Source organism: Columba livia, chromosome 5 (assembly GCF_036013475.1).
Source record: "Columba livia isolate bColLiv1 breed racing homer chromosome 5, bColLiv1.pat.W.v2, whole genome shotgun sequence".
Lineage (NCBI taxonomy): Eukaryota > Metazoa > Chordata > Aves > Columbiformes > Columbidae > Columba > Columba livia.
Window position 1 is genome coordinate 51,949,646 of NC_088606.1, and position 15,967 is coordinate 51,965,612.

At 52.8% G+C, this 15,967-nt stretch overlaps 1 protein-coding gene across 4 annotated transcripts; it reads right to left on the reverse strand.

Moving 5' to 3' along the window:
* Positions 1 to 666: 666 nt before the first annotated feature.
* Positions 667 to 12,514, reverse strand: IFITM10 (interferon induced transmembrane protein 10). 4 transcript variants are annotated; one of them, XM_065065113.1, is made up of 4 exons: positions 11,879 to 12,514; positions 11,682 to 11,790; positions 10,218 to 10,632; positions 667 to 1,565 (listed from the first exon to the last, which is right to left on the reverse strand). In XM_065065113.1, exons 1-4 carry the CDS (start codon positions 12,042 to 12,044, stop codon positions 1,416 to 1,418), a joined length of 840 nt encoding a protein of 279 aa, XP_064921185.1. In that variant the 5' UTR covers positions 12,045 to 12,514; the 3' UTR covers positions 667 to 1,415. The 4 variants fall into 4 exon arrangements, with proteins under 4 accessions (XP_064921185.1, XP_064921184.1, XP_064921186.1 ...); XM_065065112.1 differs by having other exon boundaries at positions 11,682 to 12,514; XM_065065114.1 differs by lacking the exon at positions 11,879 to 12,514 and having other exon boundaries at positions 11,614 to 11,759.
* Between the last annotated feature and the right edge of the window lie 3,453 nt (positions 12,515 to 15,967).

Here is a 15,967-nt window from a genome sequence, read left to right on the forward strand (position 1 = left end):
TTCGTGGGGTGCACAAAGGTAGATGCTGTTGCCTCCTCCTGGCTCCATGGCTGGTCTGCAGTGACTGGTCTCCCTTGGCGTGAGGTCAACTTAAAGTTGGAAAAAGATGAGGCAGCTGTGGCATATGACATGGGATGGAGGGTCAGAGGGGTTGAAAAGCTGTATTTTAGTCCTGGTCTTGCCATTCCTTTGTGGTGTTTTCAAGTCAGGCTGTGTTGATTTGCAGCACCACAGGCACCTACAGGCAGCTATTGGGAAGGCCTCTGAGCTCCTGCCTTGTTCAGTGGCAAATGCGTGATGTCTCTGAAATCTGGCTTTTGGTAACAACTCTGGGAAGTGCTGCTGTAGCAGCAAGATTAAGCTGTGATGATTTATTTCAGTCTTCAACATTGCTCTTAGCAGGGGAGGAGGGACCTGCCCTTGCAGCTGCCTTTGCTTGCTTGCCATTGATTGACCATCACAAGACTGGCTGAGGTCTCTGCTCTTAAATCTGGATCTGTGCCCTCCTTCATGGCTGCATGCGGCCCTGACCTGCAGCATCATCCCTCACTCCGGCTTTAAATCTCTCCCAAGCAGCTGCTGGTGACATTAGCATTTTCTCTTGCCAGCGTGTAGGGACCAGGAGCCCAGCCCTGCTAAGGAAGGAATTAACCCAGCAGCATCAGATATCAGAGGTATCTTTTATTGACTGTTTACAGAAATACAGTAGCACTCAGTTTGGGAGGCTTAGCTGAGTTCTCCAGAAGGTGCCTTCCTTCTCAGCATTGCCAGGAGATCCCGGGGAGAAACTGAGAAAACTGCCCTTTAATGCTTTGGGGTTCCTCTGGAGGCTTTGAGGGTCCCTAGCATGAGCTTCCTAATACCCTCAGCTCTCCAGGTGCTGGAAGTTGTTTGAACCAGTGGATTAAATTCAAGAGAGGAAAATGAAAAGAAACCCCCATATGTCAGGGGGTGATGGAGTGGTCTGAACACATCTGATATGTCATGAGCCAGCCCTGCCATGGTCCACATCTGTCACTGCATGCATCTCCTGCTCAGCAGGACCCTGCTGCTCCCCAGAGCTCAGCTGTCTGCTGCAAGGCATGCATCGCTCTGGGATTTGCAGGCTCTTGTCACACAGCTTGTTGGCCATAAAAAATAAGTATTTCTTGGTCTGTTTTTCTCCCTGTGCATGTGTAAGAGTGAGACCCTTTCCTACAGCAGTCCACATACTGTTAGGAGGCAGGAAGGGTATGCTCAGCTGGGCTGATACTAATTTAATTTTTATTTATGTATTTACTTGGATTTTTTTGCAATCAAGGTGCAGTGGTGGTGGGGGTTTTTTGTTTGTTTTTTGCGTCCTTGCTACAAGAAACAACTGCAGACACTTCTGGCATAGAGGCATTTTGGCGGCGGCCGCTGCTGTTGGCCTCACTCTAGTAGTCAGTGAGGGGGTATCGCAGGAAGATGAAGATAAGTATGATACAGAATGTGGCAAGGGCTGAGCTGGTGATGTTAAAAAGCCGGGCTGTCTTGGCATCTTCAACTGCTCCATTTAAGTCATTGAGGAGTTTCTTATCCCGGACCTGAGACAAAAAAAAAAAAAAAGAAAAAAGGGTGATGTATAAAAGGCATAACTTGTTTCAAGCAACACCCACAAAAGCCAATGCACTTGTAGGGTACCTGTACAGTGGATAGGGGCTGGGCTGTCCCACTTCACATTTGAATGCTTGAAGTGCAGCAAAACACCCCGAAGTGAGGTTTGCACCCCGGCTCTGCTGTGCGTTGAGCTTGTGAAGCCAAGCACTGTAGTACCCGTGGGCTGAAAACCCTACAGATAAAGACCTGGAAAAGTGACCTGTTGCTGCTACTGGCCAGGCAAACCAGGTCCCTGTGGGCCCTGGAATGGGGCAGTGTCACTTGGAGCCCAAGTGTGCACAAAGGAACTGAGGTGTCATCATGCACCCCATGCACATGGGCAGTAAAGCATTCTTCCCACCCTGCTGTAGCCCCCCGGCCCTGCACTGCTAAGCTTCAGCTCCTCTGGCCTGTGAACAAGGTGGCTGGCTGCGGTTTTGGTGTGCATCCCTGTGCCTCCCTCTGCACTGAGGGGCTGAGCAGGTGAAACCTGGCACGGCATCTTACTGCAGCTCCAGGGCTGCGCACGAGCCTCCAGCATATTAAGCAGTCCTGGGTTAATGAGATCCTTTTGCAGGTCTTATGCGGCTTGTGTTGCATCTCTGCCACTGGCAGTTTTCAATCCTGACAGCACAGTCTGCTCTCTTCATTATCCCACAGGCCGGAACTTTCATGGGCTTGTCTTGGGACAGCCCTGCAGTGCATGGCAGTGTCACTGGCCCGTCCACACCTCCAGGCTGCCAGGCAGTGGGTGGCACAGCTGGGCAGCGATGGCACCAGCAGGCAGTGGGTGGCAGAGCTGGGCAGCAGATGGCAGAGCTGGGCCGTGGATGGCACTACCAGGCAGCAGATGGCATTGCCAGGCAGTGAACACCACTAACGGGCAGTGAAGACACTGCCAGGCAGCAACGGCATCATCAGGCAGCAGATGGCACTGCCTGCCAGCAGCAGCTCTGCAGTTTGAGCCCAGCAGTCGAGGGGCTGGGCTCCATCCCATCCTAGAATGGATGTGTCCCTGTCCCCAAACTGCCCCATCAGCCAGCACTCAGCACACCCAGGCAGCTGGAGCCAGAAGGATGTGGGATGGAAGGACCAGAACGCTTTACTCCTCTTCCCTTTCCCATATCTGAGTGGGGTACCCAGTGTCTGGCATAGTGTGGCAGTGCCTGCTATGCTGCCCACTTTGTGGCTGGGAGGTCACAGGCCTTGGAGCTGCATGTTTTGCCCACTGCCTTTGCTGCCAGCAGCATGAGCCCTGCTGGGGTACTGCCAGCTGAATGCTCGCTGTCAGTGGCAGGCTCCAAAAACCGCCTCCAGAGTCCTACCTAGAAATATTAAACGGCTTTTATCGACCAGGAGCTTTCTGAAAAGATTCTGTGATTCTGGATTCAGACCACATCTTAGTGACTTTTTCTCCCTCCCTCCTGCAGTGCTTACTTACAGGGCTGTCCTGAAACCCTTCTGTGACTTGCTTGGATATGGGGAAGGGTTACTGAACCCCTTGTTCCCACTGAGCCACTCTGGTTTGTAGAGTCTCCAAAACCACATCTCAGACCCTCAAGCAACGTACTCTCCTCTGTCACACCAGCAAGAACCTCTTTGTACAAGCAGCCCCTGCTCTTCATTAGTCCTGGACCATGGGTATGGAGGCTGCTCTGGGCATGAGGCCTGCAGGAGCTGGCGCGGGTAGGCACATAGGCAAGATGGAGAGCTCTGTTTTCCTCCTCACACTACATTCTGCAGTGCCATGTCCTCAGCCTCTGTTATGCCCCACTTTTGGGAGCCTGCAGCTGGAGCCGGGGCCATTCGACCATCACCCCGCTACTGAGTGCTCAGCAGTTACAGGGCATCCTTCGGGAAGCAGAGAGAGGGGACAGCCACAAACCACGCATGGCTCTGTGGCATGCTTGGCTGGTGCTCCCAGCAGCAGATGTAACCTCTGGGAAGGCAGTAAGACAGCAGCTGGGGAGACTGCATGGCTTTTTGTATCAGCTGCATATCCGCGATGACTCACCTTTGAAATTATTCAGTAGGTTTAGCATCCTTCTGAAAACCCATGGGGCACAGCAGTGCTGGGCACTGGCATCTCCTCACCTACCAGTGAGAAGCACAGAGATCCCTGTAGCCAGAGCCCCAGGGGCACTGGATTTGGGCCAGAAATCCCTCCTGCTGCTCCCAGCAGGCTCTTTGAAGCTCTCACACCCTTTTCTCTTCAGCTGCAAGGCTGCTGGAGGCAAACTCTGAGCAGAGCAAATGCCTTTTGCTTCTTCCTCCTCTGTAACCCATCTGCAGCTGGGGGACATCTATCTCTGCTGCAGGCAAGCTGTGGTTTGCTGGCAGTGTTTGCCAGGCAGACAAACATTTCTCCAGCAGACCAGTGTGGCTGGCACATCGAGCTCTGCAAACCTCCTAACGCTGAGCCACTTGCTTTGCCTTGTTGGGCCCAGTTCCTCTTGGCCCCAGGAGCTCTCCCCAGCTCCTTGCCTCCTGCTCCTCCTGTCCCCAGGGCGCCCTGCTACCCTAATTTCTGTGCCCAGCCCTCTCCCAGTGCTCCCAGCAGCCTCTCCCACCTGACACCAGCTCACACTCGTGACTGGCGCTTTAGCCCTTTCCCACGCTGTGCTTCAGCAGTCCCTGCCCTGGGCTTTCCTGCAGCTCTGCCTCTGGCCCTGCTCCCGTCTGCTGCTCCTCAGCATCTCTAGCAAGGGACACTGCCCTCTCCCCTGAGCTACCATTTCCTCTCAGCTCCTTTTTTGTTCTTCCTATCGCTTCTCTTTCCTGCTTTTTGGGCCCAAATTAAGTTATGGACAGCTGCCTTCTACTCCTGCCAAAGGGCACCCAGGTGCCTCCTCTCCCTGCTCCTGTGGCTGGTCTCACCTGCCTGCTCCTGCCAACCCCTGCGGCACATGGTGTGCTGCCACACCACCTGTCTCTGGCAACCCCCTGCCCTTTCTCTGCCCTTTCCCTTCCCTAGCTCTCCTCCAGCTGCTCTGTCCTTGGTTTCCTGGATGCCTTTTCTCTGCTGAGTACTTGGTCCTCTTCCTCTCCTCCCTTATTATTTCCCCATGTGCCCTATGGCTTCAACGGTCACCCTCATGCAAATAATCCTTTATTGTCCATTATAATTTATATTGCAATGGAGCCTTTAAGCTCCAGAGCCCCTGCGGCACACGAGCACAATGGAAAGGTGTTTCTCCTTCCAAACCACTCAAAGCCCCAGCCTCCCACATCTATCCAGGATGGCCTCACCTCCTCCTTGCACCCCAAGATGCTCGCAGACATCTCCCCTCAATGTCCTGCTGCAGCATCAGACCCAGGCTCTGGAGGAGGAGCTCTCCTGGACAGCAGATATGCATTTCAGCTCCTTCCTCACTCTGTCCTTAAGGAGATGCCAGTGTCTTTCTCATAGCCCAGCCTCAGCTTTTCCTGTTTTCATGCTCCTGTGGCCACCATCACCATAATATGCTGGCAACTGGTGCACAAGCTTCTGGGAGCCCTGGAAACTGCTTTCTTCCACAGCGGAGGAGGTGAGACATGGGGGGGACAGGTCCCCAAGGTCACAAGGCTGAACACCCCCTTTGTTTCCTTAGTCACAGACTCTTTTCTCATTGTCACTTTGACTATTCTCACCTCACTTAAAATTATTTGGAGATTTTTGGGCCTGCCTTGCACTAAGATGACTGGTGTGTAAAGATAATTATCCTGCATCTGCTCATTGCAGGGTTTCTCCAGGTACCCCAACGTGCTGCGTGGTGGCCCTTTTGGAGATATCACCTTGGACAAGGCGTCTCTGGTCTCACTTGACAACTTACACATTTTCTGTCCTCTTCCATGCCTGGCCTTCCACAAAACACAGCCCACTTTTGTGGTTTAACATGTAACCATTCCTCCTCCTCTCTCCCACCAGCAAAAGGCAGTGATGGCCTTTCCCTCTGTTCCTGCTTGCCTGTCACTTCCCTGCTGTTCACCTTGTCCTCCACCATTTCCATCTCACCTTGTTCTTCACCATCTCCAGCTCACCTTGTTCTACAACATCTCCATCTCATCTTTTTCTCCAACATAGCCAGCACGCTAGTGCCTGAGGGTTCTTTCTCTCCTCTCTCTGCCCACTGTCTCCTGCCCTGCCTCCCCTTGGGGCTTTGCCTTCAGCTTCATCTACAAGCACACCCCTCAGCTCCTACCATCCCACTCCTTGCCAGTCCCTTCCTCAGCAGCCACCTCCCCTCCCTCTGTTCTGAGGCTCAGCCCCTCTCTTTTTTGGGAGCAGAGAACTTGCTGTGTGGGTACAAAGTGCTGCCTCAGCTTGCAGGAGGAGACAAATGGTTTGTTGATAATGAGCCTAATGAGGCTGTGTTTAAGGCAGCCCAGCTTTTAGCACACAGCCCACAGCTGGTTGTCTGTAAACCCATTTCTTTGCAGAGCTCTGCGTCCCTACACATAAGGAGCTCTGGAGGGGATACTTGGATTTATTTGCTCTGTGAACTAGTCAAGAGCTCTCCAGCCAACATAACTCCACCATGCCGGCACCAGCATCAAGGGGCTGTCACCTCTGCATTTCACCTACTTCCATAAACCAGTGCTCCTCCCGAAAAGTGGTCTGAGAGCCTGCCTGAGAGGTCAGGTGCTACAGCCTCTCTTATTCTTGGGGTTAATAAATAGCTACAGATTTGTGCTGGTCATCTTCCATTTGAAATGGGGAAGGCCAACGCATGAAGAGAGCAGTGCCCAGAGCTGTGTGCTAAGAGCCAGGCAGAGAGAAGGCAGGAGAGCTCATCTCTCCTGATCTACTATCACACTACAAAGTTCGGGGGTTTTGAGGGATAGAAAAACTCTGTGAGCAACCTTGTGGGCTGCTGGTGGGACTTAAAAAGCCAGCAAGGCTTCTTGCCCTCTTCATCTCTATAAAACCACAACACAGCATCTGTACCACAGCTGATCTCAGATCCCAGCTTCTCTGATCTACAACCTCATGGCATAATGGGTGCTGAGAAGGACTTAGTGGTCTCCAGAGATGGAACTCCTAACAACTGAAGTGAGATCTCATGCCACCAGGTGCTGATGAATCATTCATTACCACTTGGAACTGGCAAAGAGGAGGGGAGTGAGCTGTTGAATATCGAGCCATGGCATTTGCTCCTGATGAAAACAAAGTGAATCCAAAGTGGTGCTGCCGGAGAGATCCTCGCGTATGTTCTGGGCTGGGGTTAAGGTTACTTTAGAGTTTCTAACTTCCCTGGTGATGCTGTTTATCTCTTCTTCCCCAGCACCAACACATGCTTACATGTAAGTGCCTTGCTTATGCTCTGGGAGGCTGACCTTGAGAAGCTTAAGATGCTAGAAATAACCCCTGGAGGGATATGTGAGTTGGTGCAACTCCACTGCAGTCCAGCAAGCTGTATCTGCTTAGGATCTGGCCTACTACGGCTGTAAATAAAGACAAGATGTGTCATCACACTGTTACTTGGAGTGCTTGGCTGGGGTGTCTGTCACACAGAGTACTTGGCTTGGATGTCACAGACTTTGCCCTCACCTGACTTCATGTGTTTCTTTGAGTAAGAGCATAAATTCTTTGGTGCTGGAGTGTTTTTTTCAGCATCTTTTAGTAAATGGTGGTCACTGTGAAACAGTATTTCCCTACAGAAAGAAATCTAGAAGGCTGCAGTTCATATGCAAAAGGCCAGGCAGACATGGAGGTACTGTTTTCCCAGCTGTGGCTAAAACAAATAAAAGTGGGCATGGGAAAGGAGACAGCTTTATGGTAATATTTAAATATACCTAGGCCATCTTGCTTCCAGTGTGGGCATTGTGCTCCTGAAACTGGTGAAAATACTAGAGTGTGCTAAGGTCCATAATGAAGCATCTCATGGATGTGGGGCACGAAGGACTTACTGCTTTATTAACAGTATGAATCTGGCAAAAACAGATTATATGGCAGGCTATTGAAAATGCTATTTCTGATAATGAAAACAATGATTCCTGAGATTGCTAGATGTTTCAGTTATTTGAAGGAAATGGAAAAAACATAACCTGGGAACTGCTAATTGCCGTAAGCACCCTGATGGTCCTTCAGCTAGGAAACCTGTGCTCCACTGGCCAAGGGCTCTGCTGTCAGGAGTGCCAGCATGAGCTCAGGAAGGGGAAGGTGCTGCTCCCCACATCTTCCTCCTACAGCACCTCACTCAGTCTCTGCAGAGCACAGACATCCTAGAAAGACTGGGACTTAAGTTATCTACTGCTAAATTGCTGCAGAGCAACAATAGAAGTCTCCTTAAAGTGACATCTGTCCCCAGGGCATTCCTTGCTTCTGCTTTCTCTGAACTTCTGGGAAAAACCCTATTGGCTGTAGAGAAGATACAAACAACAGGCTTATGGATAAATGACCCTGACATTCGGCCTGGCCAGGATGTTGTGAAGGTCTCTAGAGTAGCTGTGAGTGAAGAAGGATCCTGTCTTTCTTAACAGCCCAGTGGTCTTCTCCAGGATGGACCTTCTGCTAATGCCCCAGCACCCCCATTGCCTCTCACCACATATCCCAACAGCAACCTGTGAGGGCATTCATCATCCCTTTGGCCACTTGCTAGCTCTGTCCTGTACCTCTGAGAGACATTTTATTTCTATCTTCCCCATGCCGCAGAATTACAGCCACTGGGGAGCTCCACAACCAAGTGCAGTGTTATTTCTACTTGCACAGATCCATGTCTGCTCAGATACCATCGTTACATCCCATCAGCTGCCAGCTTCGTGGTCCAAAAGCCAAGACTGTTTTTTGACAGCCATGTTGTCTTTTCCTTTCCCTGACTTGGAGCACATTTGTCCATTTGCCTTCCCTCATCACCATTTCTTCTTTTTTCCACACTGGAGTTTATGTCATCTAGACCTTCTCAGCTAGATACTGAGCCCATGCCTCTGTCCTGGCATGAAACTCTGGCCCTGGGTTACTTCTGGGCTTTGCCCTTCCATTGTGTGTCGAGGGTCAAGCCTTTAAAAATCTTGCAGGCGGCAGACCCCTCTGTCCTGTCCCCTGGAGATGGGTCTGCCCAGTCCTCAGGCTGTCCTGCCTGCACTGCTGCCTGCTGCTGGGGGACCGCTACTGCCATGTCCCCGTGATGTGAAATCCTTTCTTAGCCTACTGTGACCATGCCTCTTGAATGGGAAAGATGCTGATCATTAGAGGCAAATTCAGATGAGCAAAGACACTCGGAAAAGGCGGAGGCCAGTTTCTTCCCTTGTTGGCTAAATGAGTGGGGGTGTTAAGGGACTTCCTCACCCCCGGTCATGTTAAGCTGCTGCTGCTTGCATTTGCCCTTGGGACAGTCCTGCTTGTGGTGATGCTCAGCCCCAGCATGGTTTAAGCTATGAAATGTCTTGCCAAACAGCTCTGAAGCCTGCTGCATGGGTGTCACATGGGTGCTCACGTCCCAACTCAAGAAAGGGGAAACTGAGGCAGGCACCACGGTACCAGTGCTGGCTGAGCCCAGGGCACGTGTCCACAGACTTGACTCTGAGCCTTTCTGACAGGGACACTGACAGGCTTGGGAGCAGCTTCCTTGTGGTGCTGGGCGCAGCCTCCTTGTGGTGCTGGGTGCTCACCCCAGCTCGCTGGGGCTGCATGGGGTTAATTGATCTGCTTCTGTGACGAAGCCTGTCTGTGCCATGGCCTTCCTCTAAATGTTGCCTGCCCAAACAAATCAGATAGCTCCTCTCCTGGGCCACCCAGCTGCCCGGGGCTCTCTATGCATCCATTCAGTCAGTTTTGAGGCTGGCAGGCAGCAAAGGGGAGGGCAGCCCAGGCCCCTCTCTCCTGGCAGCTGCTGAGGGGCTGCCTGTTTGCTGGGCTCCATCCCTGCCAGGCTGATCTCCCTTATAGCTACCAGGAGTAACCCAGTCCCATCTCTTTCACTGGCTGTGCACACCATTGCCCTCTCCATCAACATGGCTCTATTTCCCCTCAGCCCCGACACTGTCCAAAGCCCCACTGCGCTCTCTTCTCCCTCCTTAGCTACCTGGGGTTCATTCCTATAATGCTGGCAGGTCTGCAGGGCTTGGCTTTGCATTTAGAGGGCTTGGGGTGGGGCGAACTGACCACCAGCTCTAGTATTTTAATTAGGGAGAGGGCAAGAAGAGAACAGGCAGGATTGCTGTGCACCTTGGCAGCCGCTCCCCCTGATAACTTGCCTGCTGCTGCCTGGTCCCAGCTGGCTGCTTCTTATTGCTTCTGCCCGACCACCCAACACTGCCAGATTCTACCCTGACAAGATCTCTAACCAAGAGGATCCCAAAGAAGGGACCCAGTGCCGGGATGCTTGTGGGTGCAGCACAAGCTGAGTGAGCCCCATGTTGCCTGCCCTGCTGCCACGGTACAGAGGAGCCTCTGAGGGTACCAGAGCAAGTCAAAGCACCTCTTCCCCATCTGAAGCAACACACCTGGTTCTGCAACACACCTTGCTCCAAAACACACCTCAGCTCACTCCATCCCCATTCCCAGCAGGTGCAACCTCTCATTTGGATAGCAAAGATATGATTTACATCAGGCACGACCCCCAAACGTTCCACCTCCTCACTGGCCGCCCTTTACCCCTTGCCACACGCTCAGTACTCACTTTCAATGAATAGGCCAGGGCAATGAAGCCAAGGCAGCAGAAGTTGAGGTATACAAAGTTGAAGATGGACCAGAGATAGTAGTCGTTCACCTCAGTGGTGTCGGGGTAGATTTCAATGACGGTGGTGGGGTTGGTCATCGTCTTCTTCTCCACTGAGTGCTTGCACGGGACTGCTGGCCGCAGGCTGTCCCCTTTGCAGCTCTTGCTCTCCATGAGATAAACGGCAGAAGAAGGAGACAGGACAGGTGAAGCTTGTCGGAGAGCCGGAGGCTTGGCGATGCAGGCGAAGCAGCCCTGTGGGGGGCCCTGTGGAGGTCTTGGGGTCCAGGCCACCCCCTCAAAGGGGCACGGCGGACTCAGTGGGGGCTCCTGTGTCCTCTCCGTGGTGGCTGCCGTGGCGTCAACGTGCTCTGCCCTGGCAAAGTGAAATCCGCCCCCGTGAAAAACGGGGGTGAGGGGATGGAGAGGCGGGGGGCAGGGGAAGAAAAAGAGGGGAAGGAGTAGAAAAGGGGAGACGAGGGAGGATGGCAGGAAAGAGTGAGGGACTGGGAGACAGAGGAGAGAGCAGGGAGAGGAGCGAGGGAGTGGGCAGAGGAGAACGGGAGGAGAGGAGGGCAGGCAGGAGGGGGAGGAGGGAGCTCCGCTACGCCCGGGGACCACAAAGCCGATGCCTCGGCGCGGAGCTGCCGCCGGCCCCGCGGCGGGGGCAGAGCAGCGGGCGGCAGCGGCCAGCATCCCTCCCCCTCTCCCTCGTCTTCCCCTCCCCACTGGCCGCTGTCCTGCGTGACCCGCGCCCGAGTCACGAGTGGGGAAATAAACTACAAAAAAAAAAAAAAAAAAAAAGAAAGAACAAAAAAGAAGGAAACAAATAAAAACAGAAAGAAACACTCGGGAGGAGCCGGGGGTGCTCCAGGGGAGTTGCCAGCTAGCCGCACTGCATCCCCCCGCAGCCCTCCCCTCCCGCCGGTCTGTTTGTCTGTCAGGGCCTTCTGCTTTCTGTCCCACGCCGGGATGGGAGAGGGTCGCTCGGCTGCGAGGCGGCAGGTGGAGCGGGTCTCCCGGTGCGGCAGAGCAGCCCGGCCCCTCGCCCTCCCTCTCTCCTGTTTGTTTTGGTTGCCTTTTTTTTTTTTTTTTTTTAGGCAGGAGACTTATTTTTGGCTGAGTCCTCATCTCTGCGGGATTCCAGATGGGACTGCATTTCCCGATTCCTTCCACCTGCCGGCAGGTTTCTCCCCCCCCCGCCCCATTTCTGGTGGGAAGAATATCGTGGCTGGAGAGAAGGAGGAGGGGGAAGAGGGGATGAAGAGAGAGGATGGGAAAGGGGATATGGGAAGAGGCTCCTGTCCGCGCCCCCCCGCCTCCCCCTCAGCTTTGCAAATAGCAGAGACTAGTCCACCTCTGGCTGCCCGTCCGTCCGTCCATCCGTCTCCTCCGAAGGCATCAGGAGGAGCGAGGGATACTCACAAGGAGGGATGCGGGGAGTCGCTGCATATCCGGCTCAGCACTGCCTCCGGCTCGGCTTCCTCGGTGCTGGAGTTGCGGGAGGAGGGCAGGGCGGGGGGGCACTCATGGGCTAGGGGTGGGCAAGGGGGAGAGTTAGGGGCTGGGAAGGTCAACCTGCAGCCCCTCTCCTCCCCCCAAACATGCTCCACGCCGGAGACCTGCTCCGTGCTCCGGCCCTTCTCCTCGTGTCCCCCCTGCGGGGGCGTCACCTCCTGCTTGAAGCACCCCGGCAGTGCTCTGCCCGAGAAAGGCATCTCCGGGGCCCTGGCTGAGCACCTTCCCCAGCCTTCTGGAGGGGATGCTTGGCCCCACTGTCCTCAGCATCGCCCACAGAAACCTTTGCAGTGGGGACTCACTGCAGCCTGTGTTGCAGGTTCGCTCCCAGGGGCCCGTGTGAAAAGCCTAAAGCAAGCGTGGCAGAGGTGTGTGGGGTCAATGGGGACCGTGTGGTGAGGGGAGGTAGGGATGATACAGTGCTGTGGGGAAAAAAGTGCTCTGGTTGTGGGGGATGGCTGGAAAGGGAATAAATCCTGCATGTGGAGCGATAAATCCTGCCAGCACTGAGCAAATCCCAGTGTGGGCAGGGGCAGGAGCACCCCGCAGCAGGATGCAGGGCGTGTGGCTGCTTTAGGGGAGGGAGGTGGGTCTGTCATGAAGGATGGACAATCCTGCAAGGATCTGGCTGTGCCCAGGCTTGGCAGAGCATCACAGAAACTATTGCTGCCTCCCTTTGCCAAGTGCCCTGGGAGCTCTGTGGAAACCCGATTCCGGGGTGCTGTGGTTGCATCCCCCCCAGGGATGTGATGCTGGAGAGCAGCTGGTGCCGCACAGGGACAGCTTGCAGGTCATTTGGGAGAATGCAGCCGTGGCACAGGGAGGGTGAGGAGATGAGGACACGCTGTGTCACCCCACAGCAGCAGAGCCCAGCCCAGCGCAGGTGGCTTTGAGGCAGCAGCCAGTTCAGCTGGGGCACTGGGGAATGGCAGCAGAGAAATCCCAGAGTGCTGGGAACAGGCTGGGTAAAACAAAAGTTTGTGTGAGTGGTACTTGCAGGGGAAGGGAAATCCTCTGGAAATGCCTTAAACCTACCTGCAGAGTACTGAGCTAAGACATAAGGATGATGATTCACTCAGCTGTTTGAAGCCAGGTTTGGCTCCTGCACAGAGGCACCCAACCCGTGTCTATCCCTGTGGGCTGGTGATGTGTGAGGGGACTTCTCATGCGACCACAGCGCTCCCAGGCTGGAGGGGGTCCCACTTGCATGAGGCCTATTTAATGCCTCTGAAGGCACCCATGCTGGTTAAAAAAGGACAAACTGCCCTTTGATTTGGGATTTATTGTTGCCAGAGTTGTGCTGGGTCCTGCCAAAATAAAGAGGGTTTTATTAGTGAAGGGCTGCCTGTGACAAGGCCCAGGTTTCTCTCCAAGAAGGTGCCAAGGAACAGAAGCAGTGCCAAGGTGAGAGTGGTGTTCCCATGGGATTAAGAAGTTTGCAGGAAAGGCAGAGCCATGGTTAGCTGTCATCAGCTTTTCTAGAGGGCTTGGCCAAACCCAGGCAACCCAGCTGTTTAAAGCATCCTTCCCTCAGTCTCAGGAGGAACAAAACCCCTTGTGAACAGATTGCGCCTTCTGTAGGAGATACTCATGAGCCTGCTATTCATTTGTCTGGGGAAAGTTGTATAGGTAGGACTGCTCCTCTTGACATCAGGCAGGGATGGAGGGTGAGCAGAGAAAAAGGTCAAAGAGGGGATCTGGAGGAGGCAAGAGGAGGCAGCAGAGTGGTGTAGGAGAACATGGGATCAACAGAGGTGTGTGCATTCCCTGGTGTGAATAGGGCTGAAAGGTCAGGGAGGCTGGATGGCTGCTTCTCTTCTCTGGGTACTCAGTCAACCCTACAGTTTGCAGTGCACTTTTGAGTCTTAGGGTTGGTAATTTATCATCTTTCTTGATGCTAAGTGTGCGCAGTGAGAGGTTTATTACCACAGACCATGACAGCATATATGCAGCATCACTGGTTCAAAAACCATTCGTGTGACCCTTCAGAATTTGGGAACTGGCTTAAAAAAACAAATGAGACAAGGAATAAAAAACCCTCAATGTCCTGCATTTTTTTAACACTCCTGTTTTCTGTGAGTCTTTAAAGGTCATATATGCAAGGCCTCAACCGTAAGGTCTAGGGCCACTTTCCTTTCAAATAAAAGCTGCTACGAGTATCAATAATTGCCTGTATTACTGTGGCGTCAAATCCTGCATTCTCTTGTGCTAAGCATGGGATGAACAGGACAGAAGGATGTTTCTTGCCCCAAAGCAATTCTCCTGTAATCATGTTAAAGATATGTGGGCTGTACAACAATCAAGTGCTGTAAGACCTCTGAGAAAGTCTTCCATCACAAATCCTACTCTAGCTCTCTGGAAAACCATTAGACTGTCCCTGCTTTTTTTTCCTCTGAAGGAGAAATCCCACAACCTCCTGAATGGTCTGTCCTCTTCTCCCTGTGAAATTACTCAATGGGCTGCTAAGGCCCACAAGCAGTAAGGTGGCCTGAGGCCTAGAGGGGTAAATCCCATCTCCCCACTCTCCCTTGATCTCTGTCTCCTGTCCTCTAAGCTCTGAGTTTGCACTCTGCTTCTTTTCTTTCCCAAAGGAACCTAAAAATAAATCCAAGAAAGAGTGGAAAAATAAAAAACCACCAGCCCCCACAAAACAGCATTTTTCGTCATTGGCGGTGAATAAAAATAGTTTCCCAAAGCAACAAATTGCTGAACCAACTAGATGAGGAAGTCATCTCCATAAACAAGAGGTCTCTTCATCCTCTCTCTCCCTAGGCAGGTCCTTGTCTGAGTGGAGGAGAGTTGGTTGGAGAAGGATCAGGCCCATGATGACAGGCCTGAGGGTCAGGGCCAAGTGCCCTACTACTCAAGGGGATGGGTAATGAAAAATTTTATCTTATTTGTATCAGTGGTGACATTTAATAGAGTGAGTTATGAAATTGCCATGTGCATGGAGTTCTCCAGAGCTGGTGCAGTAAATGGGTAGGGCTGGTGTAAACCTGGGCAACACAACATGGGGCCACGTGCAGGCTGCTCGCGGGGTGGGGTGTGCTCTGCTCTCTGCTGGAAGGCGTGGGTGGACAACCCTGGCTCTTGGCTTCTCCAGCTCTTGGCCAAGATCAAGCCTGTGATTGCTCCCGCTGAGACGTAACATTCAGTACTCACAGCACGATTAAAGGCTTAGGCACAATCCCGCCAGCAGAAACAACGCCCTCATATTCACATTGATAAATATTTGGCAGCCGATGGCTTGTTCTCCCCTCGGGCTACTGAGGAACAGTGGGCTGCATGATTTGTTTTCAGGACCCAGTCAGCCCTTTTGGGTTAAATCCACCTCTTTAACATAGGAGAACAGTTGATCGCAGTATTAAGGCATCCTCGGGGAAGAGAGGCTTGGGATGTGCCAGTGGGGAAATCAGTTAAGCTCTCTGCATGCTTAGATCTGCGTTCAGAAAATGGGATGGGACTTGGCTGCATCCATCCTGCTTATGTAGATGATGCTTTTTTCAAAGTAGGGATTAGCTCTTATCTTCCACCTGGCACATGGGGCTTTCATTCTGCATTGGAGTCTCCAGCTCCTGTGCAGCAGCACTAGGACTAAAAATCACACAGCCAGGAAAGAGGAATGGATTTTTCCTGCATTTGGGGGAAAAAAAAAAAAAAAAAGAAAAAAGAAGTTCTTCATCACCAGGCTCTGGGAGCATAAACTCCACATCCTAGTCGGTTTTAGGCTGGACTTAGGAACTGGAGTCCCACCTTGGCTGCTACAGGACCACTCTATGTCCCAAGTCAAGCAGAAGCTTTCCTAGCTGGCCTAGAGGACAGCTTGAGTACCCTGCAGGAGAACTACCTTTGGCATCACTCAGCCATGGCCATGTGGCCCCAGGAGAAGGCTGTAGGCTAGGAGAGATGCTGAAGTGCCTGGCACCCTGGTAGTGCTGGGTCAGGCAGGTGATACCATCACATCATCCTGAGGAGTCTGAGTTGTGTTTTAATACATTGAAAAAGAGAAAACCGACAGGTTCCCAGCATATTTCCATATCTGAGAAGGGAAGTAGCCCTTTAGAATCATGTTTGGGTCCACCTGAGTGGGTGACCAGGCATAGCGAGACAACAGGTCAGGGAGACACAGTCTTCTGGACACCGAAAGAGAGTTTGGCATCTCAAACTGCTTAAGGAAACACCAGTCTCCAAGG